This window comes from Phyllosticta citribraziliensis (assembly GCF_038025025.1).
Source record: "Phyllosticta citribraziliensis strain CPC 17464 chromosome Unknown J3D65scaffold_6, whole genome shotgun sequence".
Classification (NCBI taxonomy): domain Eukaryota; kingdom Fungi; phylum Ascomycota; class Dothideomycetes; order Botryosphaeriales; family Phyllostictaceae; genus Phyllosticta; species Phyllosticta citribraziliensis.
The window spans coordinates 625634-652946 of record NW_027117343.1 but is presented as its reverse complement, the minus strand read 5'-3'; the positions used below and the strand labels follow the sequence as shown (position 1 = coordinate 652946).

Here is a 27313-nt window from a genome sequence, read left to right as displayed (position 1 = left end):
AAAGCGGGGGGTGGGTAAAAGACGTTAAAAAAAGACTGAATGCGGTCTCTTAAAGAGTGTCAGACCGGTGTTGTGAGGAGCATAAGCAGAGCAGCGAAGGCTCTGACTACATTTTAAGCACGGTGGATCATGGACCTAAAGAGCAATGACTTTGGAGGCTTGCACTGCAAATCTCAGCCCCTTTTCGTCAAGACACTGGATCAACGCTCCCCCATGCCCAAGAATAACCGGGCGTAAGGCTGAGCAGTCAAGCCAGACGCTCTCCAGCAAATCAGACGAGATTCGACGAGGCGAGACCCATGGGACATGACGCCCAGGAGCATCGGCTCTTCCCGGCGAGCGGCAAATCCAGTTGAACGTCGGCTGTCATGACGCGGCTCTCGATGAAGTACCTGAAGGCGTTGTTGGCAGACAATTTGGGCGTCGTCTGGCGCGTTTGGATGTTTCAACGAAGGATCTGGAGGCTCTGTTCGAGGCGATGCGAGGCGCGATCCATCGTCGGTCTAGTCTTGCTAGTGGGACTAGCCCACGCTACCACGCTCGAGGCGGATGTGCGTGGCGGCCACCGGGCAACATCCGCCTGCGAACATGTCCAACACGGCGACTCTGCTGCACAGTGCGAAACCTGCCATGCGTCTGCGTCGGCATTGCCAACCACTGATCCACTACAAAGCGGCGTGCGCCCCCCATCATGGATCTTGATCTGGCCACACAGCGGCAGACAGTCCAGCACATCCACCATGTTCTCCAAGTTCCTCCTCTTCGCGGCCGCCGCTTTGCCTCTGGCTTACGCCGCTCCCCTTACGGGCCGTGACACGTCGTCTCCTTCGCCGCTTTTTGCATACGGCCCGGGCATTGGCGGTGTCCAGCTGATTTACGTCGATGGTTAGATTTTGAGCCGTGCTCCGATCATACTTGAAAAAGGTTGACAAGATGTCATAGGTGTCGCCTACATCGGCAACGCCCCCTCGGACGCAAAAGACGCGCAAAACGTTACTGGTGAGTTGGCCACACGCCCTAACCAAAAGGATCCACTCAACCGTGCTGACGCCCGCTCGCAGTCTCTTTTGACTATGACAAGAACTCTTTCACCGTCTTCCCCGTCGGCAAGCCCTGGCCCGGCACAAAGTACCTGTCGATCAATCCCAGCTCCGGTGCTTATGACCCGGTCGAGATTGTAGACACGGCTGTTGGCCACATCCACACGGGCGCTCAGCTCTACGGCGACAATGTCTTCTGGTGGAGCAGCGCGGGCACCATGATCTCGCAGTTCTATGCCACGCCCGTCGAGGGCTCCGAGGGCAGTTGGATCATCAGGTGGAACTCGGACGACGCCAGGGACGAGGCTAGTGTTGCCGTTGCCCTCAAGGATTTGCCACCCTCGACCTAATCGATCTTGCTATATGCAGAGTGTCTATTTGGGTATGATGCTCGACATGTCGTTAAGGTTGTGGCAACTCACCATTTGCTTTCCATCTCGTCGAGGGATCTCTCGTCCTGGTGGCGTATTTCCTTTTACAGCTTGTATCACTTGAAGCTTCACTTCGCCACTGTATATAAACCCTTCCATCTTCTATCTCGTTGAATGCTTAAACCTATTCAGAACATTTCACTTGCAAGACATTGCTTCATCAGTTTATTGATCTTCTTTTTGTGGGTGATTGGTCGCTCATCGGACTGACCTTGGGAATCTCTTAGTCTCTCCGGTCTTTACTTGGATGAATGTCTGATCGGTACAAACTGCGACAGGTCTGACTGATGTCCTTTCGAACAGAATCAACATTACTGGTAAGCTTTGATGGATAGTGCTGCTATAAAGAGGATGACGTCCACCTCGTCAAGTCAATCAAGAACCACAAGCACTCGTTCCACCCGGCCGACCTTCTCGGCCTTGCTCACGCGGGGCAGACGCGTCAAGGTCGACCGAAGCTAACGAACGCGCCTCTTGGTCTCCTCCAGTCTTCGGATTTGCCGCTGATAGGAAGCGCGTTGACGCACTCGGGCGACACCAGCATTTAAGGTTCGGGAGAGCTAGCTCGCTCGTCATGCAGAAAACAACAACAAAACAGAACACGCGCTAGGGCAGGAAGCAAACAAAGTTTCGACGGCGCGTCGCTTGACTTGGTCTTTATGTCTGGCTGCAATTCCGTCAAATGCAGGTCGCATGGCGCCCATGAAGGAGAGGTGTTGTTGTTGCTGAGTTGAATTGAAAGCACGAGGTATCGCAGTCGCAGCTGCCCGCTACACGTTTCGCCAGACAACATCAGACGATCGACAGTTGCGCCATTTATTCCACTCCCAGGCTTCCATCGATCCACCAGCGCCGCTATTTGCTCCTCTCGCTCGTTTCAGTCCGCAAACACACCCAAAACCGTCTCCCAACAACAACGTCAACCACATCACGAAAAAGAAAAGTCCAATCTCAACACGACCGCTGCGCTCGCTGCCTGCCAGGCACCCTCAATGCAGCCATCCTCCCTCCCGCAGCACGTCCAAGACGCCAGGCGCGTGCCGATGCCGTCCCGCGCCGACTACGAGCCCCTCGTCTCGCCCGCAGACGCACTGCAGCTGCGCGCCCGCAATCGCCGTCGCGTCACGCTGTTTGCCGTTTTCACGTTTTGCCTCTTTGTCGCGCTGTTTGTGGGGGAGATTTTGCGCCAGTCGTGGCAGTATGCTTGATTGAGTCGCGCTCCATTGTGCCGTGCGGCGCGCGTTGCTTTTGCTTTCTTTGTTGTGGTGGTCTTTAACGGGACTGTCCATCTGTCTTGACCTGCATCTGAAAGCCGCGGAGTACGTGGAAAAATTGTCGCCACGAAAGTAACGGAAAAGAGATGAAGAGGGAATACTGATCACTGAAAGGGTGCATGGTGACAGTCTCTCTATCCCTCATCATCATGGGCAAAGACATCCGGAGCTTCTCTGGTGGACAACCACTCACTTATTCACCACAGCCTTTTCTCTGTTTAAGCACTGCATCGTTGGGCGCACGTGGTTTACTAAAGCAGGACTGGGTCATACTGCTTGCTACATTAAACGTCATGCGGAGTGGCTTTGCACATTTTCCTTCTTGCATTAATTGACGAAACAAGTCCAAAAGCTGGACAACTGCAGGAGACGGCTTACTTTTGCATCGCATTCTGCATCTTTTTTTTTTTTTTTTTTTTTGGCTTCGTTTGCAGCGGCAACAGATGCAGGCGAGAACCATCCTCTTGTTTTGCTTGCTGCATGACATGTCGACAGCGGGGGGAGTTTGCGGGAGCGTTCGAGAATGCATACGTCACTGCTGCATGTTTGAATCTTCCTCTGCAGCTTGGATGTGTTGCGGCACAGGCAGCGGCTCAAGTGGGGGCTTCTGTGTGTAGTCGTCACTGGAAGCCGCCAGGTCAGAGAAGGATGGATTACTGGGAGACGAGTGACAACACCTCAATATGTTGATTAAACAATGAGATCCACCATTGACCGTCCATGGAGAACCAAAGCAACACCTCTCACAGTTTCCCCCGGTGCCTTCGCCTCGTGGCTCCAGCATTCGATCCAGCGCCATCCACCGCCAAAGTGTCCAACTTCTGCGCAACGAGACAACACAGTAGACTCGCTGTCGATCTCATGCAGCTTTCTGGTCGAGGCGTGGTGTGAAGCTGGAAGCTGCTCCGCCGCGAGAATCGATGAATATATACTCACAAAGCCTAAGCGAGAGGACTGTCAGCCAGCTGCCTGGTCATGCATTGAATGACGTAGCGTCTCTGTGCTTGCACGTGGAAATGTCAGGAGGGGGGAGAGGAGGTTTCGATGGGCAAGTCGCTTGAATGCTCCCAGAGCTTCAACTAGGTAATCGCTGTAGCGGAGCCTGTGACTGTAAGTCAGCTGCAAGGTTTGCTTCACGATTTGCAGTTCCCTTTGTGTCCTTTTTACCGCTCATGTCCGCCCTTTCCAGACATGCATGTGTTGCGAGAGTCCTTCTCCGTTTCTCTCTATTGAAGTGCTACTGGACAGATGGACATTATGCCGGGGGCGGCTGCAGTATCAAACCTTGAAATGAATCCACTTCGCCTATTCACAGATCAAGCAGGGAGATGTGTCTCTCTCCATATATCATTCTAAAAGTCAGGGATTGGTCACAGTTGGAGCTCATCATCATGATCCAATGGCGCTGCTGAACAGCATCACGAGCAATCTTCATCACCGGCGGGAAAGACGCGCCAGCTTCCCCTGTAAACAATGGAAAAGATGGCCCAGAAAAGCGCAGAACGCACAGTTGCCGCTTCTGTCATGCTACTCTCGACGGTAGAAAGGGCCTCGTCGACTCTCTGTTCGTCTGCAGCAGACCTTCACAGCTCTTGATCGAGGACAAAAGGAGAAGCCCTCGCCAATATATACCCAGCGCCGCGCCACGCGACCGCCGCAATCGCTTCGCACGGCTTCACAACCTCATCACGCGCCGTCTCGCCACGTGCAAACCTGCAGCGATCGCGGCCCGGTGCTCGGATAACCGCAGGATACATAACGCTTTCTTTCATCGGCTTGAGAAGGACCACCATTCGGACAGCGTTCTTGTCTTCGAGGAAGACAGAGAACGAGAGTCCAAACTGTGTGCTGTTCCTCCCCGGCGACATGACTGGTTTTGGGGGCGGCCGCCGGCGCGCGAATGCTTTGAGGATGGCGTGGCGGGACTGGATTGAGATATGGCTGTGTTGGGTTCGTCGTTGTGTCGTGATGATGGACGCCGTCGTAGAGAGTGCGTTGTGTTACCCGTTTTGGTTCGGTGATGCTGTTGTCGATTTCGCATCAGGAAAGAAAGTGGAAAAAGAGAGCGCAATTGATTTTGGTTTCATCTCAGGGCGTGACACAAAGCTGGCAGCACTTGCACTTGCGCTGGCCAAGAGATTTGCTGGATCTTCCAACACTGGTACAGAGACAATGAAGCCAAAATGAAACGATAGAGTCGATGAATTTGTGGATATGAACAAGAAATAAAGACGAGAAATGACATGGTACGAGGCGCGTTGACAAAAGTCGTGGCACACACAAGTGCCATTTCGACGGGTTGAAGCATGAATGCTGCCTGTCATGCATCTTGTGTAGATGCTTGAACGCTCCTGAAAGCTATGGCTGGGGAAGCTGGAATACTCCCTGTCAATTGTCCGCGTGAGAGCGTACGAATGCTCCCAACTACTCTCCATCAGCCCCCTCCCTCTTCCATTGTGTATGCCACGACTTTCAACGCCAAGCCTCGGCAGATTGGCACAAAGAGTTTCTCCACTGATCCAGCCAGCCATGTGGTGCCCAAAAACAGAATCCCAGCTCAGCTCAGCTCGGTACCTGACAACAGTCGAGCCACGCGACAGCCGAGCCAAGCCACGCAACGCCACGTACCCAACCCATCCAAATCCAAACCAAACCAAGATCGTGAGCATTAATAGATGGTTTGTTTGTGGCGCAAACCTCCCGAAAGACGCGTGAGCATCGTAACCCCAAAAGTCCCTCGGAGGGACATCATGGTCTAAAACTTCTCCATGAGCTTCTTCCGCACAGTCCACATTCGCGCGCGTTTTCCATAGATGTACATGGGAATAGTCGTCAGGAGACACGCGATTTGGATGCCGCCAATGGCCAAGAAGACGTTTTTGGCCCCGTCGGACTCTAACCAAGAGGTGAAGAAGAGGGAAAAGATGAGGCCGTGGAAAATATCTATCACATGTTAGCAAGCCGCAGAGAAAAGAAGACTTGATGGAAGACTCACTCTTAGAAAAATTGAGCGTGACAAGCGCCTCGCCCGCGTAAATGCGGTAGCTGTCGACTGCAAAGGTGATGGCTGTCGTGCTACCGAGCGAGCAGCCGAACGAAATGATGCCAAAAAAGATGGTCGGTACCCAGAATGAGTCACGTTCCTCAGCCGACCATCCAAAGCCCATGAGACCCATGGCTGTGGTGATTGCGACCGGAATAGCCATGACCAGGCGGAACTCGGGCTCGTAGATGCCGTCATTGCGTCGTGACATGAAGCGAACGACCAGATCTGAAAATTTTCCGGCGACTGCAGTTCCCAGGACGCCCCCAATGAATGGAGATAGGTAAACAAGACCTGTCTGCAGGGAGGTAAAGTTGTAAGTATCCTTTGTGCGATATATCTCAGAGACGGACTCTGAGAGCACAATGAGCCAGCCGACGGAGAGCGAATAAACGAGGGAGCTCCACAAGACTGCTGGGTAGCAATATAGTATGAAAGGGCGCAGTGCGACCCTCCACCAACTGTCCCCGCTAAGACGCCCATTGAAAATTTTCAGTGTCTCAAGATACGTCTTTTTCGGGGCTTCACGATGGCGCTCAGTATACTGGTGAGACGGGGTCATGGAAGCAACTCCAGATAACTGGGATGCAGTCTCGATGTCTTGGTCCATATGGGACATGGATGGTTTCTCAGAGAGTGGCGGGGATATGGCGACATGACGAGTGGGAGTTCCAGGGCTGGCCGGGGTCGGGGAGTGAGAGGTTTTGAGGGCTGGGCGAAGATGTCCGGGATCCCCTTCTTTCGGAGTTGTTTGAGGTTCCTCGCCGCTGGTGTCGTGCTTTCGCTCGTTCGGTCCGTTGTGGTCAAAATAGTCCCCCCCGTGGTGGGTCTCGTCTTGCGCGATTGGCTGTCTGGCCCCATTAGAGGGGGGCGTGGACACCATGATGTCTGGCACATCTCTTTCACCGCTGACTCCCTGCTTTTCCGAACCACCATCGTCATGGTGGTGCTCTGGCTCAACAAATCCCACGTGAGCGTCGTGGCGACGCCCTTCATGGTTGTCTGTCAGCTTTTCGTTTAACTCGTTGAGATTTGGTTGAGATGATTTTGGCGTTTTGTGGCCAAAAATGGAGTGCTTGCGCGCATGCTCCCCGGGTGAGGGGTTTCTAGAGCGGCGGCTCTTGCGACGCGGCCGCGGTGTCTATCAAAATTAGTATTGCTAAATGAGAACTACAGAACAAATACTAACGCGATTCCAGAAGGTTTCGGGGACTAGTAGGAAGAGCATCAGGCCGCCGAATGCAACGATTATCGCGACGATCCTGAACGGTCAGCATCATGTTGTTCCCCTTTTTTGGGGGTGGTGGTGGTGGAGTCGGGTTGCAGGACTCACCAAAACACCCATCTCCAACCCAGAGAGTTGATGATTGCAGCGCTGACTAGAGGAATGAGGTTCTTCCCGCCGAGGAGCAATAAAGTGTAAATGCCCAAGCGATATGCGCGTTCATGCAGGAAAAAAATCTCGGCAATGGTGGCCGATGGAAGACATTCGACAGGGGAGACTGCGATACCCTGGAAGATTCGTGCGACCAGCAGGGATGCGTAATTTGGCGACAGCGCGCACCAAACAGCTGAGATGACAAAAAGCACAGAACCCGCGAGGTAGACGGTTCTTTTCCCATACAAAATGGCGGTTGGAGAGGCAAAAACACCACCAACACCCATTCCCATCATGTACAAACCCGTCGTAAGCGCAACTTTTGATACAGATACGTCGTACGTTTGGGCAACATTTTGAAATCCAGCGGCCAAGATGGGAGTCATGCCTCCACCCAGCATGCAATAAAATCCGAGAGATAGAAGAGCACCATCGCGGCGGATCGCAGGCCAATTCAACGGATCGTTGTGAGATTCGTCGGGTTGAGGGTTGAGGATAATTTTGCCATCCGGAGTGCGCTTTTGCTCACGCGTCTGCGATGAGCTGCGGCGGATGGACGAAGTTAGTGGGGACGGGAGGGATGAAGATGAATTTCTCGCAGGCACATTTTTGAGACCCAGCGGCTCATTGCGGTTTGAGACTTTGGAGAGGAGGAGAATTGATCCTGGAGCTGTATTAGTTGCTGTTGAAGCCAGATATGGATCTCATTGGACAACGTACCCGGGACTTCATCGGTTTCCTTATCGTTCAGAATGCCCAAGGACCACTTGGCTGGCCTGGTGGTGGCCGATCTGTCAGAATCGTCGGAGCCGCGGTTGGGTGCGGGCGCGGAAGACTGTGGTTTCGGCCTGAAGAACCACCGGGCCATTTTGCTGCGAAGGGGACGGGAGGGAGGATGGGCAGGTGGTGAGGAATGGCGGCGGGCGAGTATATAGACTCATGGAAGAGTGGGTCCCAGGATGAGTGCGCAACCCGACTGCCCGTGCGAGGAAAACGAAGAATGCGGTCAGAAGTAGGACGGAGCGGAGGGTGAGGCGTGCCGTGGGCCTGGGAAAGTAGGCGTTTGAGGCGTCAGGGATTGACGCATGTCGGATTGTCGGTGGTTGAGGGCGGAGGCGATGGATTATTGACGTCGACGCGTTGATGTGAGAGAGGTGCAGCAGACCCTGCAGCGCTCCATGACGCCAGCCAAGAGCCCACCGACTTTTCCCTCTCTCCCTGCGGTGCCTTTTCTCCTCTTCACCCACCACCTCGTCGTCCACCATCCATCAGGCCTTCGTCCCCGCAAGTGTCGCGTTCCTCAAGGCATCCATCGCGCGATAACGACATTTCTTCTTCTGCTTCATCCAGCGGCCCTCGCAGGGCACACCGCCTCCTCGTGCCAGTGCAGTGCGTGCCTCGTGAGCACCACCACTGTGTCGCTCTGCTGACCAACCATCCACCCACGTCGCTCTGCACTTCAAGCTTCTTAGCCAGAAAGCCTCGACTGCACATCATGCTGCCCAGGATGCCTGTCAGACGCAGGTCCACGTGCGCCTCGCTGCATGCACCCAGCTCCGCTTGCTTCGGCCCCCTCTTGGTCAGACGTGACAGCTCTCTGTCCGTTGCATACGACTGGCCGTCTCCATCGCTCTGATTCACCATATGCCAGTTCTGAAACATCGTCCGCCAAGTCTTCAACTCTGGGGAACAAAGCTTCGGGTGCCCCACGCTCTTGGCTCCGTCTGCGGCTCGTCTACGGGCCTATCCCCGTCAACTTCATTCTCGCCTTTTTCAACCTCTTTTCATCCATCTCGCCCAGGCCAATAGACTTTTCTAGCCTGGGGATCGTGCTCAGACACGTCAAATTGATCGGCAGGCACATCGATACTGAATCAGGCCCGTCTACCGCACGGTCGGATGAAGTCTACTCATCAACCAACTGACTCGTCGCGGTATCAAGTCTGCCAAGATGTGCAGTCTCGATGAAGAAGGTTTTTGTGAGGGGGGGGAAATGCTAAAGCGCTCCCCTCATCTGAAACAGCCGTATCGAAACAACCTGGCCAATCAGACGGAGGAGACGCAGGAGCGTTCAGGAGATTCGATATTGCAACTCTCGCACAAGATCACCGATTCCTTAAGCCTCGCCTTGTAAAACCAGGGCTCCGGCAACGAAAGTTATCGCCGTCCGTTCATCCCTGTCAGCAAAACAGAGTTTCGGGAATAACATCAATTGGAAGACGTTGGACGGGATTGCCCGCGTACCTTCCCACATGCCTTTGCTGGCAAGAGCCCCTCTTAGGCGTCGGCCAAGACTTTTGGCCTTGTAGTGAGAAAGACCATCGGTGAGGCCCGAGTCCGCAACTCGCATGCTCTGGACCGAAAAGACCACCTCTAAGACGTTTGAAGTTGTATGCGCTCGAAGGGAATTGCGCGGTGGCGCAAATACGCTTGACTCTTCGCTCGTTTCGCTCAGCGGCTGATGTCCGTCACACTGCGCTCTAGTCCTGACTGCGGTTCCCGCCAAGGCGTTTTCTGGGACCAAGAAGCCGGCCAGTTCTGAAACACAACGGTCCCAGAATTGAAGATGATCTGGGAATGAAGATCGCTGACAAAATTCATCGCACACAAAAGAGAATGAGACGGGTAGAATTCGTATGCTTTGACCGGCAATCAACAGTAAACGTCCAAGCTACCCTCTTAGCCATCACTGGTCAACGACTTGAGAGCATTCAAGCGCAATACGCGTAAACCCGTCGATATGTGCCACGACTTTTGGCATCAAACCTCAGGACAATTCAAGCAAATGTTTCAAGAGAACTCGTTGGCACCGATTGAACACCAGACACTGCACCAGGTGTGAGCCGTGCGTTCGGCTGGTTGCGATGGATTCTTTGCAAGTTCACCGTTACAAGAACGCTATCGCGCAAATTTATCTCGCATGCTGATCAGCTCTGAATGACACGGCCCCTCTCACGGCCAGGGATGCCGAGTGCCGAAAAAGCGCGTGGACTGGCTGCTAGTGCGTGGGGAACGCTTTGACCGGACTGTACTTGGACCCGACCATTTCCCTGCCTTCGCTATGCTTCATGTCGATCATCTTGCCTGTTTCGGTGCAGAAGCAACGTCCACACATTTCGCTCCCAAATCGATTGACTCAACATCGTCATCGACTTGACGTTGTCCACTTTCGGTAATAGCATCTTTGCTATTGTATCAGGTCTTCGGGTGGGATCACCGGTTGGTCATGTTCATATCCAAATCCAGCGCCCAACGGAGCAAATTAAGCGAGTGTAGCAACTCGTACTGCTTCTCGTTCAAGACCCTCATCGCCATGCGCTTCAAAACTCGTCACAACCGCAACAAAACCAGACTTGGTGTATCCCCACATATGGACTCAAGGATTGGGAGCGAACAAAAATCTGAGATGATAACATTCGACCATCTAATGTCTGCGGCTCAGTACGCCACAGCCTCGAGAAGGAGTTTCGGACCATCATTTCAGCAAAAAATCCGGACAGTGACGTCCATCTCCTAGCGCTCCCGCATACGCTCAAGTTCCCCGACGGCTTCACAGACTAGTCGCGCCGCTTACTCAAAAGGCACCTCGCATCAGTTAGCGCTCCATAATTAGGCCCAGGCTTCAGCCTCAGCAATTTGCACAGCTCTGGAACGGAGCTCCATTTCAGATTCTTCGTCGTGGCGTCCAAAGGTCTGACGTGGACCGCCAACACCGTCTCTCTCCTATTCGGTGCTCCTGCCTTTTGCCGGTCAAAGCAGGGCCCTGACCCTCAGCCATTCAGGGCCAGTCTCGTGGCCCCGCTATGCTTATTTCCTGGTGACATTGCAATTGAAGGCTCGGTGGCGGCCATCCTGATGGCGTTTTTGATGCTGTACCTACCTGCTCTCGAGAGTCGGCCGAGGCGCAGCCCGTATGTAAGGTGGATGAGGCTGTAACCGTTAATGGCGGCCCCTTTCAACGATAATGTATAAGGACCAGCGAGCCACCGGCTGTCTTGCCTCTCCACCAACGACACCACCACCACCTTGTTGTTTGCTGTACATTCATTCCAACTGCGGGCTTCAGTTCGCGTCCTTTCATTGCCGAAGCTACGCTTCGCCCAACTCTACGACATTCACCACGAAAAACGTTATACACTCTCTCATCGTCTTTCTGTTTAATCCTTAATCGCTTATTCCAACCATGGCGCCCCTTTCCAAGACCCTCATCGCTGCCATGCTCGTCTCGAGCTCGGTTGCTGGCCCCATTGTCGCCCGCTCCGAAGGCAGCTCCATGGAGAAGCGTACCTTTGGCAAGTCGATCGTTGCCACCGGTGCCGAGGAAGACTGCGACGAGAATGGTGTCAGTGGAGGTCTGAGCAACGGCATCGGCGGCCTCCTCGGAGGCTCCAAGGCTACGACTGGCTCCATTGGCGGCTCCAAGGGTGAGTCGTCCTCGGACGTCACTGCGCCAATCAAGTCAATGGCCAGTGATGCTTCCAAGGCCGTGAGCGCTACCACCAAGGGAGGTGACCTTGATGGTGCCATTTCCAAGATTGTCTCCGGCTCCGTTACCTGCCCCGACAATGATGGCACGACCTTCACTTGCCCCCTCGGCAACGTTTACAAGATCAACTGCGGTGCTGACATCACCGGCGAGGACGTAAGTGTTCCGTTGGCCCTCGAAGGCTTCTGCTAACACTATGCAGCTCGAGGGCGGTGTTTCGAGCAAGGCCAGCTTCGACGACTGCATGACGCTTTGCGGCGAGACTTCCGAGTGTCTTGGTGCCGCTTTCGACAGCACCACCTCTGACAGCAACTGCCACCTCAAGAAGTCTGTCTCTGGCACCACGACAGCTCCCAATGGCCACATGTGCGGTCAGCTCATCCCCGGCCAGGGCACCGTCGGCAAGACTGCCGGCTTGTCTATCCCCACACCTAGCTTGGGTCTTCCCGTTGTGTCCAAGGGAATTGCTGGCGGTCTCCCTACGCCTGCCCTGCCGATTCTGTCCAAGGACGTCTCGGGCGCTCTCCCGACCCCTGATCTTCCCAACCTGGGCCTCCCTAGCCACGGCCTGCCGAGTCTCGGTCTCCCATCTGGTGGATTCGGTGGTTCGTTCCCGACTCCCATTATCCCCATTCCTTCTGAGGGTGCCGGCCTGCCTGTCGTCTCTAAGGACGTTTCTGGTGCCATTCCCACCCCGAACTTGCCTAACCTGGGTCTTCCCAGCCTCGGCCTCCCGAGTCTTGGTCTCCCATCTGGTGGATTCGGTGGGTCATTCCCGACTCCCGTTATCCCCATTCCTTCTGAGGGTGCCGGCCTGCCTGTCGTCTCTAAGGACGTTTCTGGCGCCATTCCCACCCCGAACTTGCCCCTGGGTCTCCCCAGCCTCGGCCTCCCGAGTCTTGGTCTCCCATCTGGTGGATTCGGTGGCTCGTTCCCGACCCCCGTTATTCCCATTCCTTCCGAGGGTGCCGGCCTGCCTGTCGTCTCCAAGGACGTTTCTGGCGCCATCCCCACCCCGAACTTGCCCTTGGGTCTCCCCAGCCTCGGCCTGCCGAGCCTCGGTCTTCCGTCTGGCGGATTTGGTGGTTCATTCCCGACTCCTGCCATGCCTATTCCCTCTGAAGTCGGTGGTCTCCCCATCCTCTCCAAGGACGTCTCGGGCGCCGTTCCGACCCCAGACCTCCCTAACCTTGGTCTTCCAAGCCACGGTCTCCCCAGCCTTGGCCTCCCATCTGGTGGATTTGGCGGCTCATTCCCTTCTCCTAGCTTGAACTTGCCCGTCTTTTCCAAGGACGTGTCTGGCTCTATCCCTACCCCAGACCTTCCCAACTTGGGTCTCCCCAGCCACGGTCTCCCCAGCCTTGGCCTCCCATCTGGTGGGTTTGGCGGCTCGTTCCCTTCTCCTAGCTTGAACTTGCCCATTTTCTCCAAGGATGTGTCTGGATCTATCCCCACTCCCAGCCTTGTCCTCCCCTCCAAGGAGGTCTCGGTTCCTCTGCCGAGTGGCACCATTGCCCAGCCATCTGGCATCGCTACGCCTGCTCACCCTGCTCACCCTTCTGGCACTCTTCCTGCCAAATCTGGTCAGACTTGCGAGGAGGGTGATGAGAACTGCGAGGAGGACTGTGAGGAAGGTGAAGAGGACTGCTCCGACTCTGAGTGTGAGGGCGAGGAGTGTGATGCTGCTGGCTACCCCGCTCCCTCCCTCCCGAGCGGTGCCGTCAAGACGCCCGTTTTCTCTGTGTCTTTCTTCCCCACTCCTACTCCCATCATCTCTGGCGCCTCGCCCGTCGGCTCTGCTGCCGTTTCCAAGGAGATCAAGCCTTCGCTTTCCTTTGTCCTCCCTAGCGGTGCGCCGTCTGCGGATGTGTCCAAGCACATTGTGCCGACCACCATTGCCACTTCCTACGTCGACCTTCACCCGACTGGCGGTTTGACCACGATCCACACGACCATGACCACTGAGGTTTGCCCCGAGGACTGCGGTGAAAATGGTGCTCCGTCCTCCATCACTTTGACCAAGCCGGCTCTCGCCATCTCGACCCCGATCAGCGTTGGATTCAGCCCGACCGTCATCGGCGGAGCCAAGCCTTCTATCACTGGCTCTGAGAACATCCCCAAGCCGTCCATTAGCCTGCCTTCGCTGGCCTTTGGCTCTGGAAATATCCCGACTCCCTCTGTCCAGCCATCCATCATTGGCGGTGGTGCGCCTCCCAAGCCCACTCTGAGTGGATGTCTCGATGCTGAGTGCAACGGTATTGCCTACCCCACGAAGCCTGTGATTAGTGGTGGCGCTCCCCTGCCTTCGCTGGCCGTCTCTCCTTCTGTCCAGCCTTCCATCATTGGCGGTAACGGCGCTCCTTACCCGACCCCGTCCCTGGTTGGTGGTGGTAACGCTCCTCTGCCTTCCGTCCAGCCTTCCATCATCGGTGGTGGTGCTGCTCCTCAACCTTCTGGCTGCGTTGGCCCTGACTGCAACATCGTCTCCAAACCTGCCGTTCAGCCGTCCATCATCGGCAGCGGAGCCGCTCCTCAGCCATCTGCCCCGGCCTACACTGCTCCTCAGGGTGGTGCTGCGCCTTCCCCTGTTGCCCCCGTGAACAACGTCCCCAACACGGGTGCTGGCTCTTCCCCTGCCCCTGTTGCCCCTGTTGCCTCTCCTCAGGGCCAAGCCCCCTCTTACGCTGCCCCTGACAACAAGGCGCCTGCCTCTGCCGTCGCCGGCGGTGCTGCCCCTGTTATCTCTGGCTCCCCTGCTCCCGAATACCTCACGACGCGCACGACCGTCACCGGCACCAAGACCCAAATCATCGTCGCCACCGTGACGCCCAACGTCGTCCTCCAGACCGTCGAAGTCAAGCCCATGCCCGCTACCGCTTCCAATGTCGCCGGTGGTGTCGTCGTGCCCGCTGTCTCTGCCCCGGCTGTCGCTGGCGGCGCTTCTGCCCCTGCTTACGCCGCGCCCCCTGCCGTCGCGGGCGTCAACTCGGCCGTCGCCGGCCTCTCCGCGCTGCCCAGCTCCAGCATCGCTCCCATCGTCGCTCCGGTCTACGCCTCGCCCGCGCCCTCGGTCAAGAGCGCCGTCGCTGGCCTCTCGGCTCTGCCCAGCGCCAGCGGCGTCGCCGCGCCCGTCTACGCCTCGCCCGTCCCCAGCGTCCAGTCGGCCGTCGCCGGCCTCGCTGGATACCCCTCGGCTGTCTCGACGCCCAAGCCGAGCGTTGTTAGCAACGTGGCTGGTTTGGCTTCGACTCCCAAGTCTACCCCGCTCCAGTTCACTGGTGCTGCGATGAAGGTTGGCGTCTCTGGTGCTGGTGCCGTTGTTGCGGTTGTTGCTGCTTACTTTCTGTTGTAAGTGAGTCAAGGGTGAGTTGAGGAGGGGAAAGGGGGGAGGTCGCTTCTCCTGTCTGCTCACGCACACAACTATTCTCATGCTGCGTACAACACGCACATACACGCTCGCTACGCTACGTCTGTCTGTCTTTCTGGGTTTTGGCTGGGTCTGCTCTCTTTTATCATTCTTCCACTCCTTTGTCACTCGGCCTTTTGTGCTTCACCACTTTTACCGCTGCCCGCTTTTTGTATGACCATGTGTATATGTGTAGATATTACGCGCTGCTGTTTTATAGTACGATCAATAGACTGTTGTGCTCTTTTACTGTCGCTCTCTGCCGCCGTGTCGTGTCTGCGTCGTTTCAAGACTCTTCGGGTGCATCGCCTCGTCCTCCCTTCCTTGCTTCCTTCTGCCACCTTTTCTGGCCAAGAAGATAATCTGCTTCGATGCACTGGCTCTGCCGCCCTATTCTATTCTATTTATTCCATCCCATTCCATACTCATCTCCAGTACGCACCTTCGTCCCAGCTTACTACCTCACCTGGCTTAGGTTCCTGGCTCATCATCCATCTCATCCCACCTCACTATACTCCCCGTTCACACAGCTTCCATCTTCCCCCTCCCTCTTCCCCCTCCACCTCATCCGAGGATGCCAGGTCGAGGCAATCTGGTCCAAGAGCTCGCGCAAAAAGGAAAGACGCAAACAGCGCGCAGCCAAGACGGCTTGTAAAAGGGACTTTGATGATTTTATTTCAGGGGGTGCGTGGTACTGTCTATCTATCTATACAAGCGTGCGTGCGTGCGTCCATCTTTTTATCAGTCTATCTGCGGCCGCTTTTGCGCGCAGGGAATACATGGCGCGGATGAAGTATCGTGCTGGACACTTGCAGCTGGCTGGCGGACTGGCTGTGCGCGCCATGTCAAAAGGGGAACAGGTTGATAAAGGGGTTGTACGTTGGGTTGGATTCGAAGCAAGACTGGTGGCGTGGCTTTCTTTGTGGGTTTGAATTTTGCGATTGAGTTTGGGGTTTTTGGTGTTTGGTCGTTTGGTTGTGAGTGCAGGCCGGGATGAGGGGAAAAAGAAGGGAGGAAAGTAGAAGAGAAACAGGACAAACGGTAACAGACATGACATGCGATGCAACGATGACAACAGTGACGGATTAAAAAATGGGCAAATGGAGGGCATTAGATTGATGGCAGAATAAAGCAGTAACAACAGAGGCGGAAACAAGCAATTTGTAGGATGGCTGTCCGAGCGGTTTGCTCTCATGACCGCACTTGCACACCGCATCGCGGAGAGTGTGTCGTTTCTCTCTTGAACGAATCTAGCGAGTGGACGTGCGGAAAGATCGGTTAATGATCAAGCATCAAGCTTGCCTAAGCCCCCACAACGCCGTCAGCCCCTAACACTAACCAGACATGCGCCCTGAAGTCTCCAAGCAGGCACGCAGCAGAAGAGAAGAGGAAGCACTCACGTAGTCGAGTTTGCCCACCTAAACGACAAGCTGTTGGCCGAGACAGGGAATGTCGGGCGAACGAGGGGCGTCGTCGGCGGCGATTCTGTTTCGATGTCGACTTCGCTTGCACTACTGCTGGAGCGGCTGGAGCCGGTGGAGAGGAGCGTCGTCGTGCCGCTGTAGAGCGTTGTGGTGGAGCTGGAGGTAGACGTCGTTGTGGGCTCGGCTCTGGTCTGCGTGTTAGTTGACTTGGGAGGGGGGAGTTGGGATGGGACGTACTCATCCGTAGTCGACGGGAAGAAGGGAAGGATCGAAAAGATTTGCGTTTCTTCTTCTGGCGAGAACGTCGCGGTTAATTCCGGGCTTAGGTGTCGTCAGTTGACTTCCTCTTTACGCAGGTTGTGGGACTTCGTGGACATACTCGTCGGTTGCTGTTGGATAATACGGTAGAATGGAGAAGATTTGCGTCTCCTCCTCTGGCGAAAACGTCGCGGTCAATTCCGGGCTAAGATATAGTCAGTAAACTTCCTCTCTCGAAAGTTGTAGGACTTGGTGGACTCACTCGTCAGTTGCCGTTGGATAGTACGGCAGAATGGAGAAGATTTGAGTCTCCTCTGGTAAAAACGTCGCGGTCAATTCCGGGCTAAGGTATAGTCAGTTAACTTCCTCTTTATGTGTATTGCAGGGCTTTGTGGACATACTCGTCGGTTGCTGTTGGATAGTACGGCAGAATGGAGAAGATCTGCGTCTCCTCTTCTGGTGATAGTGTGACCGTCACATCAGGGACCTCCGGCCTGCGTTGTATTAGTCCAGACTTCTCCTTTTCGCCAGTGAATCAACCCACTCTTCAGTGCCCGTCGGATAATACGGCAAGATGGAAAAGATTTGCGTCTCCTCCTCGGGCGATAGCGACAGCGATGTTGCATCAGGCGCCGCATCTGTCGACACGTCGACCACAGTGCGGGTCAGCGTGCTCGTCCTCGTGCTCGTCGAGCTAATCGTAGCCGAAGGCTCAAGGAGTGCATCCGTACCCGTCGCCTCAGGACCCGTCGGCAGGGCCACAGGGCCCGGTGTGGCAGAGATTCGTGGCCCGCGCGAAATGGTCTCGGCCTCGTAGACCCAATTCATGATCATGGTAGTGCTAAGGCTGACAGTGGTCCGGTTGCCGATAAAATGGCCATGTACGGTGCCGACGTAGTAGGTACCCGGCCCGTCCGTCAGCGTAGCCAGCATGTCGACGCTGGTCGTAAAGTGCGTCGTGACGACGACGGGGACGGCAGCCCATGACTCCTCCTCGCGGATGCAGTCGTCGATGGTGGCATTGTCGGCGCGCGGGTGACACACCTTGACGTCGACGTGCTCGGGGATTTGCCCATGGTTGTCGACAAACGAGTGCCATGGCGAAATGTAGTATGTCGTCTGCAGCTGCGTGAAAGGGCTAGGCGTGAGGGTTGACTGCAGTGACCCCGTCCCCACGCGTGTTGGGCTCGGCGTCACAAGCGCGGCGCCAAAATCGGACGAGAAGGTGATTTCTTGCGAACAGTCGGTGATGGTGACGCGTGTTGCTAGGCCAATCAGCGTCGTGTGGCAGAGCGTCGTTTCCAGCGGGTCGTAAAAAGTCTCGCATGTTGATGACGCGGTGGGAGTTGCCGTTGGCGTATTGTTGAGGTATGGCGGACCCGGCAAAGCCGTCGTTTCTGGTACCTCTCGGCAGGTCGTGTATCTCGGAATGTACGTCGTTTCCACTTGGTGTTGAAGAGTGATGGGAATGGGAAAGGCAGATGGCGACGGGATAAAGTACGAGTAGGTACGTCTCGAGTGGGAGCTCGTTCTGGAGCTGCTGCTGGTAGTCGAGCTTAGGTCGTCAGTGGGCGCGGCGGTGTCGGTGGCATCAGTCAAAGTCGTCGTGTCCGTCGAGGTCTCGTCCGTCGAAGTCGTGACAAAGTCGTCTGGATCAAAATATGGGCCAAAGATTGGGAGACCGGGGATCAGCTGGCGTTTCTGCACGCCATGCTGCCCAACCTTGGGATGAGCGGCAGCATTGGCATTGGCGGCAAAGATGGAAAGGGCGCAGAGCGCAAGGAAAGGATGCATGACGACTGAACGAGTGGGATACCTGTGCTCCGGATGAAAAGATTGAATGAGTGATAAGAGATGAGTTGGGACAGATTCGCGAAGGACGAAGCACGCGTTGAGTGGGAGAAGGCAGCCACGGCAGCGCAGAGGCAAAGGCGCGCGGGTTATGATTTGAATGCTTCGAGTGCTGCTCCATTCCTGCTCTCCGCGTAAACACGATCCCTGCGTTTGGGCGATGCAGAGGCCATGGCAAAAACCAGACGAGAAAAAGTGGCAAAATCGAATGAAATTGCAATGACAGTATAGGACACGTGAGGAGAAGTTTCGGTTCCAATTGAGCTGACATCAAACGGTCATCCACAGGTCTCACTCGACGGTATGGGGTAGCAGATGTGGTGAGGATAGGGCGTGTAACGGCGCCAAGACAGGCACACATTCCTTGCTGCAGGTAATTTGCCCTCGAATGACGCTTCCGCGCGACCAAATGTTTCGACGTTGGAATAGCAGCAGCTTGAATCTTGCTTGAGAGACGACCAGTCTGAATGAATCGCCTGGGTGATTGAAACTTGATATCAGGTGCGTCAGTCGTGAGACCGAGGCACTGCTGCCAAAAGTCGTACGGAGAAAAGTCGGCGACCAAGGAGTAAGTGCCCTCGCGACAAGGTAAAGACAAGAGGCAGAGAGGTGTGCAACGGGTTGTAAGGTCCACTCGTAGACTGCAACAGGCTGTCATGACCCCTGGCTACATCAGCAACCTTGCCGATTGTTCTCGCTGCAGGTAGTTGACATCCTTACAGAGCACCCCTCGATACAGGGCCGTGGGATTATTTGAAAGGTGATGCTCGCACAGCAGCAAATCTCGAGTTCGTAAATATCATACATGGTATCAAATGTCATGTCCACTTTGGCTCCAACACACAGCGACAGCCTGCCCGAGTCTTCTCAGGGCAGTGGGGTATCATCTTCGTCCGTCTCCATGATGGGCTCGAGCTCCGACATCTTCATGCGCGGCAGACTTTTGAACCACGACTTCTCGTCTCTACTGCCGCGGCGGTCCTGGATGCCGCGTCTTGCTTGAACACTGCAGGGGTCAGCTTTGAAGGTTACGTGAGAGACGAAGACTTACCACTTGACAATCTCGTCGCCAACTTCAATCAAGCACAGGAGCACCAACGACAGCACGACGATGCGCATGGGCAGCAGCAGCTTTTGGGAGCGTAGGGCGTCTTCAATGTCTTTCCACAGGGTCTTGGTCGGACCCTGCTGCCATTGGTCCGCCCCGGGGCTCTGCCACGAGGCGTCTTCACTTCCCCGCCATTTGTCGGCCGGCCTGATTTCGTCGACGACGATGACGCTCCGACAGACGACTCTACCCTTGTCCTTGCCGGACCTCAAGGCCTCCAATACCTCGGCGTTGGCCTTGTTTCCCGAGGCACCCGTCTTCATCATGACGCCGGTAGGCAACGGACGCTTTCCCCACAAGACATCGGCAGCAGCTTTTGCAGTCCGCTCGTCTTGGTCCAAAACCCATGCTTCGAGGTTGGCGGCTTCTTTGGCGGCGTCCTCGGGAGCGGCTTCTCGCCATGATTGCAGACGGGGGCCGAGGGCAGTGCAAGAGTCGACAAACGAAGAGGAGCCGGTGCGAGAAGGAGCGGGGGATTGCGGCGGGAAGAATGGGGTTGATGCTGGCATGAGAGCGCAGCGACATTGCGGCGATGAGGGTGGAGCTATGGCCAGAGGCGCGGCCGAAGTGGGAGACCAAAAGAGCAGGGCCGTCATGAGGGCGACGGCCCGGCGAGAGGGGACGAATGCCCTCATGTTGTTGTCGGGCGGAGAGAGGTGGTGAGTGAAGAAGCGGTGGGGTGGCCAACGTCTTGTTGATATGGTCGGGTCAAGGCGGAGTTTGAGAGGGCAGACCCGGCAGTTGAAGAATGCGGTGGGGTTTGTGGGTAATGGGGATCCCTTGCTTGGAGTGATGTAGTAGTGATTCCAGAGAGACGGTAGGCAAGCAGAAATCCTGGAGGAGCACTCAGGTGAGTCAGCGCGGGCGGTGGTTCTTATAGGCGCTGGCTAAGCTTCCGGTCGTGGGCCGCGGCGGCCTTGGGCTGTGGGCAGGCGCAGCACAAAGTGGAGTAGGCGACGGGAGCGCGGAACGGGGGCGAAGGTGGTCACGACAGGACGAGGGGGGTTGAGGAGAGGGTGGCAGCTGTCAGGAGGCATTGGCGAGATGGCGCGACAAGGTCGTCTTGTCCCTTGTCCGTGATGTTGAGGGTTAGGGTACATGGACGGTGTTTGTGTGCGTGTGCCTTCACTTCACCTCCGCTCAGCTCACCTTCCTTAGGTTGTCCACGCCCGGAGACCGGCAAGAGGCGGCCCGTGCGGGCGCTAGCGGTGGCTGCAGCCCGGGCCCGGGCGCGACGGACCAGAGCCTCCACCTCCACCCTTTCGCTCTCCTCTCCCTCTTCACCTCTCCATCACTTCTCGCCCACCGTCAGTGGCGCGCGCTTGCATCGTGTCCCCTGAGCCGTTTGGTCTTGCTCTGGACCTGGCCAGTCGCGTCTTTTCCACGCCCATTCCAACCCACCGCTTCGTATTCGCTCGCTACTAACCCTGCTGACTGTGTTGGTCGCGCTCGCGTGCCCCTCCACCTGCGGCACCATGGACATGCAGGATTCGGCGCGGCCCGGTGGAGACGACGACGAGACTCGATAGGTTCCCAGCTGCCGTCTCCGACTTGCTAGCCTGCCGCTCCCTTGCAAATAGCTTCTCTGGCTCTGGTTCCCGTCTCGCGCTATCCAGACCAGACCATCGACGGCGCGTGGGGAAAACGGCTCACCAACATCGTGTCTCTCGCGCCGTCTAGCTCAACGGCTTTCCCCTTGCTCTCCAATGACGCTATCGCTGCCAGCGTCAATGGCCAACCGCGTCCACGAAGAAGAAGAAGAAATTTCCGACATTCGCTTGCTGCAGACCGGCACGTCGAGCTATCGGTAGCCTGATCCGAGACGTCACGCGCCTCACTTGCTAGGCTGCCCTGTCCTGCCACGGCCTCCGCTTCCCTGCCTCTTACGGCTCCAGCAGAAACGCTGCATGTAAAGTGCATGCAGTAGGTCTTCTTCGGAACTGTTGCCATGGATCACTACTGCAAGTCAATTCCAGCCATACCATTCTTCCTACGCCCCAATTCACGAACCAAATCGCCGGGTCTTGCGCGAGCCATGGACCACAGAATGAGAAGGCGACAGGTGCAGGATCAAAATCTTCATTGCTTTGCCTTTTGCATGAGACGAGCTTCCACGACTGTTCCATTTATTACTCGTTGCCGGATCCGCACGGAGCAACTACGTGAAGAAACCCCACCAAAAGCCAGAAACGTCGCGTCCGTCACCTTCCGACCAGCACCGCAACTCCCGTCCGTCACCTTCCGACCACCCGTAGACCGTCCGTGCCAAGACGTCTCCCTCTCCGCCCCCAACCGCCTCCGCGCCCGGGCAGCTTGCCAAGGAGCCACAGCGTGGCATCCATTCAGGAACGTACTACACCAAAACAGGCACCGGTGCAAACCGGCGACGAGGTTGTTGCATCTACCCGTGATGCGTGCTCGAAACGTCGACCGTGCCCATCATTCGACCCGGGATGCCTTGCTTAACATAACTGCCCCTCAAAACGACCATCATAATTGGCCAACATGACTACCATTGTCCATAGAGAAAAGAGGAATTCGTTGTGGGGACCGCTTAATGTACTGTGTCACGCCACGGCTTCGGTAGACGCAGTTCGCTGGATTTCCTCGTCTAGGGCTAGGCAGAGGGGTGTGCAAGACAAGGCCAAGAAGGCTCCCTGCAGGCTGGCATGCCGGCAGACAGGCTGAAAGAAAGCCTCCTCAGTCAGCTCACCTGCCATGTATAAGAGAGCCATGCGCTCACTCTCCTCATTCAACCGCCTTGGCCTTCTCGAGCCTCTTTGGATGACGTCTGAAGTTGAAACTCAGGAACGCAACGCAACACGACCCGGCTGCCTTCGTCAGTAAACATACAACACACGACACTTTCGAGAACGTCAAGAAACCACCCAGGGATTTTGTCATCATGGCTGGCGGTAACGGAGCCTCGCTCGTCGAGCGCAGTCCCAACGGCGAGTGCGTTTGCCCTACCCTACCTACCTACCCCTAGCCCCCACCCGCGCCCCTCAAACAAAACATACCAACCCAGTCCTTCTGCCAAGGCTTGGTTGTGGCACACATCCGCTCAAAATCACCTTCACGCCGTCCAGAGCTTGAGCGCTCCCTCTTTGTGTCCCTAACTCTGCATATGTTCTCTTACAACCGCATCCACTCTGTCTGTCCTCCACCGTGGCTCCAATGCTCTCCCTCTTCCACCCCCAAACTAACACGCTCGCCCCAGCTACACCATCTACGACCTGCACATACCCGTCTGGGGCGCCGCGCCGGTGCTCAACCCGCAGCGCGGCATCGTCCAGTACGGCCTCGCTGCGAACCGGCAGCGCGCCCTGGGCGGCGCCCTGCACAACGCCTTTTTCAACACCTGGCGCCGCAGCAGGTCACAAGTGCTTTATTGGGTCCCGCCGTTTGCGGGGGGTTTTTGGTTGTTGAACTGGGCGGTGGAGAGGAACAGGTTTTTGAATTCGAAGGAGGGGAGGGAGAAGGAGGGGGGTGCGTAGGGGGACTGGTGGACTGACTGACTTCTTACAAGGGGGAAGATTTGAGATACTCTCCTGGTATTTGAGTCTTTACTCTAGTCTCTTTTAACCGCCTTTGATATTGCTCTTCTGTTCAGCTGTCCCATCCGCGGTCGAAGTTCTGGAGCCGTCGTCAAGATCCGCTTTGTCGAAAGGCACGGCAGCTCCTCACGCACAGCCGTCGTGCTGAGCAAACTTTGTCGAGCTTGCCGTCTATTTCAGGCAGTACCGAGCAGCAACAAATTCTTTGGCACCCACCGCACGGCAAAGGATTAACCAGAAGTACAAGCATTCATTTGCTCCGCTCTCCGACTCAGTCAGTTGTGTGTCAACGCAGACAACCAACCATCCCCCTTTTCGTCCTACTCCACCACCACTCCAGTAGAAACGCTCCCCCTCACGCTCAGAATGGCGCTTCTGTCCTTCCTCCCGCTGCTCTTCCATACCCTCCAAGCCCTCGCCGCCTGCGACGTCAGGTCCGCCGCATCGCCTGCGCACCACCACCAGGTCAGCAACAGCACCACGACCATTTCCACTACTCCTAGCCAACGGCACTCTTCTCAGCCCAGCACGTCGCCCTCGACGCCACCCAGTAAGCCTCTCCTCGCTTCACTTCATCGCCCGTACTCAACAATTCAAATCTATTACTTCGCGCTCGCCGGGTCTGCGCTGTTCCGGTGATGCAGAAGGGCTCGAGGCGCTGCGCGGCGAGCTGAGTGCGCTGCAGGCGACGCTCAACCGGCTGCTGCTCGCCAACAGTTCGCCGGCTACGCCTGCTTTTCTGGCAACGACTACGCGCGCGATGGGGGATGTGGTGGTCAATCAAGAGATGGGTTCGGCTCTGGAGCAGGCGGCCGCAAGGGCCTCTGCCGTCACGACCGCCGTGCTGTCAGACCTGTCAGAGGCGAGCGAGGCTACTTCGACGCTCTCGTCCTGCCCGACTTGTCTGGCTTGTCCTGTCACAGTGTGCCCGTCTCTCTGGACGACTTTCTTGGACGCCGTATACCGCCTCAGTGTGACCTGACCGCCTTCCAAAGCCTCCTCCGCCTTTCGACTGCGCTTGCTTCCTGGACTGCTTGGCTGCTAAAAGAACTCGTCAACGGCTTCATCGACGATCTTCGCCAAGCCCCCGAGATTGCAGAAAAGCAGGTCATGGACCAGAAGTCCCTGTTCTGGACTCTGGTCAGCGGCCTTGCGTATGTTTGGGGCTTCGTCTTCATCACCGTCACTTTCTTCAGCGCTCTGCCGCTCTTGGTGATTCTTTACGGGCCGAGGCAGCAAGGGTTGGCGCGGGGACGACACTACTGATGAAATCGTAAAGCATCGATCGATACGCTACACTACGCAACTTTGCGGCCCGGAAGTTAGATTGGGAGTCAAGGACCTAAACAGCGCAGCCCATCGAAAAGAACATTGCTGGAGCCGTAACATTCGTCCGTTTGCAATGACGGTTGAGATGAGAGGAGGTATTTGCCCTGCCTACTATCCTGCAACAGAGGACATTGGAGCACTCCAGAATTTTTGATTTCTTTCTATCTACTTTTTGCCCTCTCTCCTTTTCTCTCCGTCCCCCTCCCCCTGATTCCATATCAAGCAAGCTACCATTCATCCAACCAAGCTCTGACTTCCATTCCGGCCTTGAAATTCTCCAGTCAACCAATCAATCCGCCGTCCATCGCACCTCCCTCGCTATTTGATCGTCAAAGTAATTGTACAGTCTTTCGTCGAGCCGCATTTCCGAACTATGACGACTTGTTTGAGCGTTGAGTTGCTGCTCGCTTTTGTCTCCCGTTTGTCCTGCCATGCCGTTGGTCGTTTTGTTTGTGGAAACGTACAGCCGCCCGTCCTATCGCAGTCCCAGAGTCTCACCATTGGACGCTTCCTGATCTGTCGCGCCCTTGGTCGGTTCGCCGCACGTGGACTCTGTTCGAAGGCTGGAACGTGCCACTCATTTCTTCTTGCGTCTGCGGCGCGTCTTCTTCCCAGCCTCAGGCTCAGGCTCCAGTTCGCAGCCGTGCTCGAGTAGCATGGCAAGCATCTCCGACTTGCCATCTTGGCGAGCGCGCGCAACAGCCTCGCGTCCAAGGTTCTTCGCACGCTTGGAGGAATTGGGATCAAAGCCTTGCAGAAGCACTTTGAGAATGCCGATGTGGCCGGGTCGACTTGGGTGATCTTTTCCAGGACGCAGTTCCGGAGGGCCGGCGATGACGGCAGCAAGCAACGCGTTTGTCTTGGTCAATGTCTGCCATGAACCGTATTCCAGCAGCAACTCGACGATACCTTGTTTCCGAAAGTCGATCGCCGTGCGAAGTGGGTCAAATGATTCGTCTCCGAGATTTCCTCGTTGCGGACTTGCTCCGTTCTCGATCAAGGCCCGCACGAGCTCCGGTGGCCCAACGCGAACCGCCGTTCTGAATGGATACTCACACCAGGTCCTGCAGTAGACGTTCGGCTCCGCTCCCGCATCAATGAGAAGTTTCGTCATTTCTGCGTGGTTGTGTTCTCCCGCGAGGCAAAGAATCATCAGATGCGAGGTGTTTGCGGGTGTCTGATTGTAGGAACGGTTTTCGGCCCAGAAGAGCCTCGCCCATCGCGTCCAGCCCGACGTAATCAAAATATGTCCAACGGCCCGGAACTCCTCAGCAACTTCATCGCCAGAACGGGTAAGTAGAAGCTCGAACGCCTCCAAGTTCCGTGAGTGCACTGTAGCTTCGAGAGGTTTGTTGTGCTCCCACTGTCCAAAGTCGTATCCCTCGAGCTGGAGATATCTTATTACTGGGATGTGGCCCCTGCGCGATGCTGTCCACTGAGCGGAGCCCATGAAGCGAGGACACTCGCTCCTGTTCTTCGGAGCAGCACCACCCGTTGCAGACTTCAGCTTCTCGAGCAAAGTTACATCCCCACTCCAAGCAACAACTGCCCAGCAGCTGCGGCGAACGTCCTCCTCTCGGAACGTCGTCTGACCGTCTTCCGTATTGTCTACCATGACCCTCAAGCTCGAAACTGGATTGGTATGTCTGAATCGGGCGATGCAAGAGCACGCGTGTCGGGTCCATTTGCGGCGATTTCTCTCCGACCGGTCGCCTTGAAGATCTGTAATTTCTGTGACGACATGATGGATCGTGGCCAGGAGCAGCTTTTGGTCGTTTGGCTCTGCCAAGAACCTGTTTTCGAGCAATGCAATCTTCAAGAAGGAGTGTCCATGGGAAGACCAGTAACGAACAGTACCGGGCTGGTCCCGATTTCTGATTACGAGATCGAGGATTTCGGCATTAAACAGCCCTGATTACGTGTCAGTAGCTTGCTAGAGGGCAAGAGTGGGATACATGGAGGTTAGAGGAGACTCACTGCTGACGGATCGCTTTGCCACCATATTCTTGAACGACTGGTGATCATCAGGATCCACCGTCCTGTCCATGATCATCTTGAAAAGCTCTGGCGCCAGCGACGTCAAGGGGCTTCCCTTCTTGACCTCCACCGCAATAAGCGCATCTTTGTGGCCGTCTTCTGTGTCGGGTGAATTCTTGAGCCTCTTGGCAGGAGGTGGATCTTCTGGGGTGTCTGGCATGATTCCGTCTCAAAGCTGGAGGTGCATCCAAGGCGGTGGATGAGCAAATGCGGTCGCGATGCCAAGGTGAAGGGAGGATGGACGCCAGTGTCGATGAGCGCAATCGAATCAGCGGGACAGGGTCAGGTGAGGTGCACCGAGGCGACGCGCGGGCGGTGATGTGCACAGGGTGGAGATCAAGGTGGTGACCGCAAACGATCGAGCGAGGTCTTGTTCAATGCAATGAGGAAGACGACTTCGAAGGCGAGCAGAACAGCTCTGGTAAGCAAGAGGCGTGCGTGGTGTTGTGTCGTTGGCAAGGTGCGAAAACCGCCGTGGGCGAAGGTGTTGGAGACGTGACTGAGTCGCCGGCGCAGAGGTTTTTGTTTTGGCCGTTGACCGGGCGCCTTCCAGTTGAGAGAGTGCGTAGAAATCTGGCATGCACCTTGAGTGTTAACTCCACCTGCCTGCGCTACCTCTGTGCCGGGTGAGTGAATCAACAGAACCAACTGCCCTCCACCACAATTCCACGACCTCAAGACCACAAACAAT

The 27313-nt window shown here is 56.0% G+C and overlaps 8 protein-coding genes across 8 annotated transcripts; 4 read left to right on the top strand and 4 right to left on the bottom strand.

Moving 5' to 3' along the window:
• Window positions 1-740: 740 nt before the first annotated feature.
• J3D65DRAFT_603033 (uncharacterized protein) lies at window positions 741-1390 on the top strand (the record flags this gene model as incomplete). The annotated part of the gene is made up of 3 exons (XM_066798176.1): window positions 741-885; window positions 943-999; window positions 1062-1390. The coding sequence occupies 3 exons, from the start codon at window positions 741-743 to the stop codon at window positions 1388-1390; spliced, it is 531 nt and encodes a 176-aa protein (XP_066655136.1).
• A 4068-nt stretch (window positions 1391-5458) lies between these two features.
• On the bottom strand, window positions 5459-8219 carry J3D65DRAFT_360363 (serine/threonine kinase 16). Its single transcript, XM_066795635.1, has 5 exons — window positions 7887-8219; window positions 7122-7830; window positions 6978-7050; window positions 5741-6929; window positions 5459-5688 (listed from the first exon to the last, which is right to left on the bottom strand). The coding sequence occupies exons 1-5, from the start codon at window positions 8032-8034 to the stop codon at window positions 5501-5503; spliced, it is 2307 nt and encodes a 768-aa protein (XP_066655135.1). The 5' UTR covers window positions 8035-8219; the 3' UTR covers window positions 5459-5500.
• A 4568-nt stretch (window positions 8220-12787) lies between these two features.
• On the top strand, window positions 12788-15292 carry J3D65DRAFT_623982 (uncharacterized protein; the record flags this gene model as incomplete). Its single annotated transcript, XM_066800206.1, has 1 exon — window positions 12788-15292. A coding segment is annotated over one exon (2217 nt), but the record flags the coding sequence as incomplete, so codon positions are not given.
• A 1720-nt stretch (window positions 15293-17012) lies between these two features.
• J3D65DRAFT_360472 (uncharacterized protein) lies at window positions 17013-18967 on the bottom strand. The gene is made up of 2 exons (XM_066795638.1): window positions 17142-18967; window positions 17013-17083 (listed from the first exon to the last, which is right to left on the bottom strand). Exon 1 carries the CDS (start codon window positions 18532-18534, stop codon window positions 17245-17247), a length of 1290 nt encoding a protein of 429 aa, XP_066655133.1. The 5' UTR covers window positions 18535-18967; the 3' UTR covers window positions 17013-17083; window positions 17142-17244.
• J3D65DRAFT_360455 (uncharacterized protein) lies at window positions 18968-20556 on the bottom strand. Its single transcript, XM_066795637.1, has 3 exons — window positions 19643-20556; window positions 19312-19597; window positions 18968-19254 (listed from the first exon to the last, which is right to left on the bottom strand). Exons 1-2 carry the CDS (start codon window positions 20332-20334, stop codon window positions 19459-19461), a joined length of 831 nt encoding a protein of 276 aa, XP_066655132.1. The 5' UTR covers window positions 20335-20556; the 3' UTR covers window positions 18968-19254; window positions 19312-19458.
• Window positions 20557-22406: 1850 nt separating this feature from the next.
• On the top strand, window positions 22407-23409 carry J3D65DRAFT_360372 (cytochrome b-c1 complex subunit 8). Its single transcript, XM_066795636.1, has 2 exons — window positions 22407-22654; window positions 22920-23409. The coding sequence occupies exons 1-2, from the start codon at window positions 22605-22607 to the stop codon at window positions 23194-23196; spliced, it is 327 nt and encodes a 108-aa protein (XP_066655131.1). The 5' UTR covers window positions 22407-22604; the 3' UTR covers window positions 23197-23409.
• Window positions 23410-23622: 213 nt separating this feature from the next.
• J3D65DRAFT_695887 (uncharacterized protein) lies at window positions 23623-24993 on the top strand (the record flags this gene model as incomplete). The annotated part of the gene is made up of 2 exons (XM_066804014.1): window positions 23623-23806; window positions 23942-24993. 2 exons carry the CDS (start codon window positions 23623-23625, stop codon window positions 24520-24522), a joined length of 765 nt encoding a protein of 254 aa, XP_066655130.1. The 3' UTR covers window positions 24523-24993.
• On the bottom strand, window positions 24993-27035 carry J3D65DRAFT_360346 (ankyrin repeat-containing domain protein). The gene is made up of 2 exons (XM_066795634.1): window positions 26563-27035; window positions 24993-26496 (listed from the first exon to the last, which is right to left on the bottom strand). Exons 1-2 carry the CDS (start codon window positions 26780-26782, stop codon window positions 25163-25165), a joined length of 1554 nt encoding a protein of 517 aa, XP_066655129.1. The 5' UTR covers window positions 26783-27035; the 3' UTR covers window positions 24993-25162.
• Window positions 27036-27313: the final 278 nt, after the last annotated feature.

Coding starts and splice junctions, on each gene's coding strand:
- J3D65DRAFT_360363 (XM_066795635.1), bottom strand. CDS start 8,034: ATGGCCCGGTGGTTCTTCAGGCCGAAACCACAGTCTTCCGCGCCCGCA. Junction 6,930..6,977: donor CCGAAACCTTCTGGAATCGC/GTTAGTATTTGT, acceptor TAATTTTGATAG/ACACCGCGGCCGCGTCGCAA. Junction 5,689..5,740: donor CACGCTCAATTTTTCTAAGA/GTGAGTCTTCCA, acceptor AACATGTGATAG/ATATTTTCCACGGCCTCATC.
- J3D65DRAFT_360472 (XM_066795638.1), bottom strand. CDS start 18,534: ATGCATCCTTTCCTTGCGCTCTGCGCCCTTTCCATCTTTGCCGCCAAT.
- J3D65DRAFT_360455 (XM_066795637.1), bottom strand. CDS start 20,334: ATGAGGGCATTCGTCCCCTCTCGCCGGGCCGTCGCCCTCATGACGGCC. Junction 19,598..19,642: donor GGCGACGAGATTGTCAAGTG/GTAAGTCTTCGT, acceptor TGACCCCTGCAG/TGTTCAAGCAAGACGCGGCA.
- J3D65DRAFT_360372 (XM_066795636.1), top strand. CDS start 22,605: ATGGCTGGCGGTAACGGAGCCTCGCTCGTCGAGCGCAGTCCCAACGGC. Junction 22,655..22,919: donor GAGCGCAGTCCCAACGGCGA/GTGCGTTTGCCC, acceptor CGCTCGCCCCAG/CTACACCATCTACGACCTGC.
- J3D65DRAFT_360346 (XM_066795634.1), bottom strand. CDS start 26,782: ATGCCAGACACCCCAGAAGATCCACCTCCTGCCAAGAGGCTCAAGAAT. Junction 26,497..26,562: donor GGCAAAGCGATCCGTCAGCA/GTGAGTCTCCTC, acceptor ACACGTAATCAG/GGCTGTTTAATGCCGAAATC.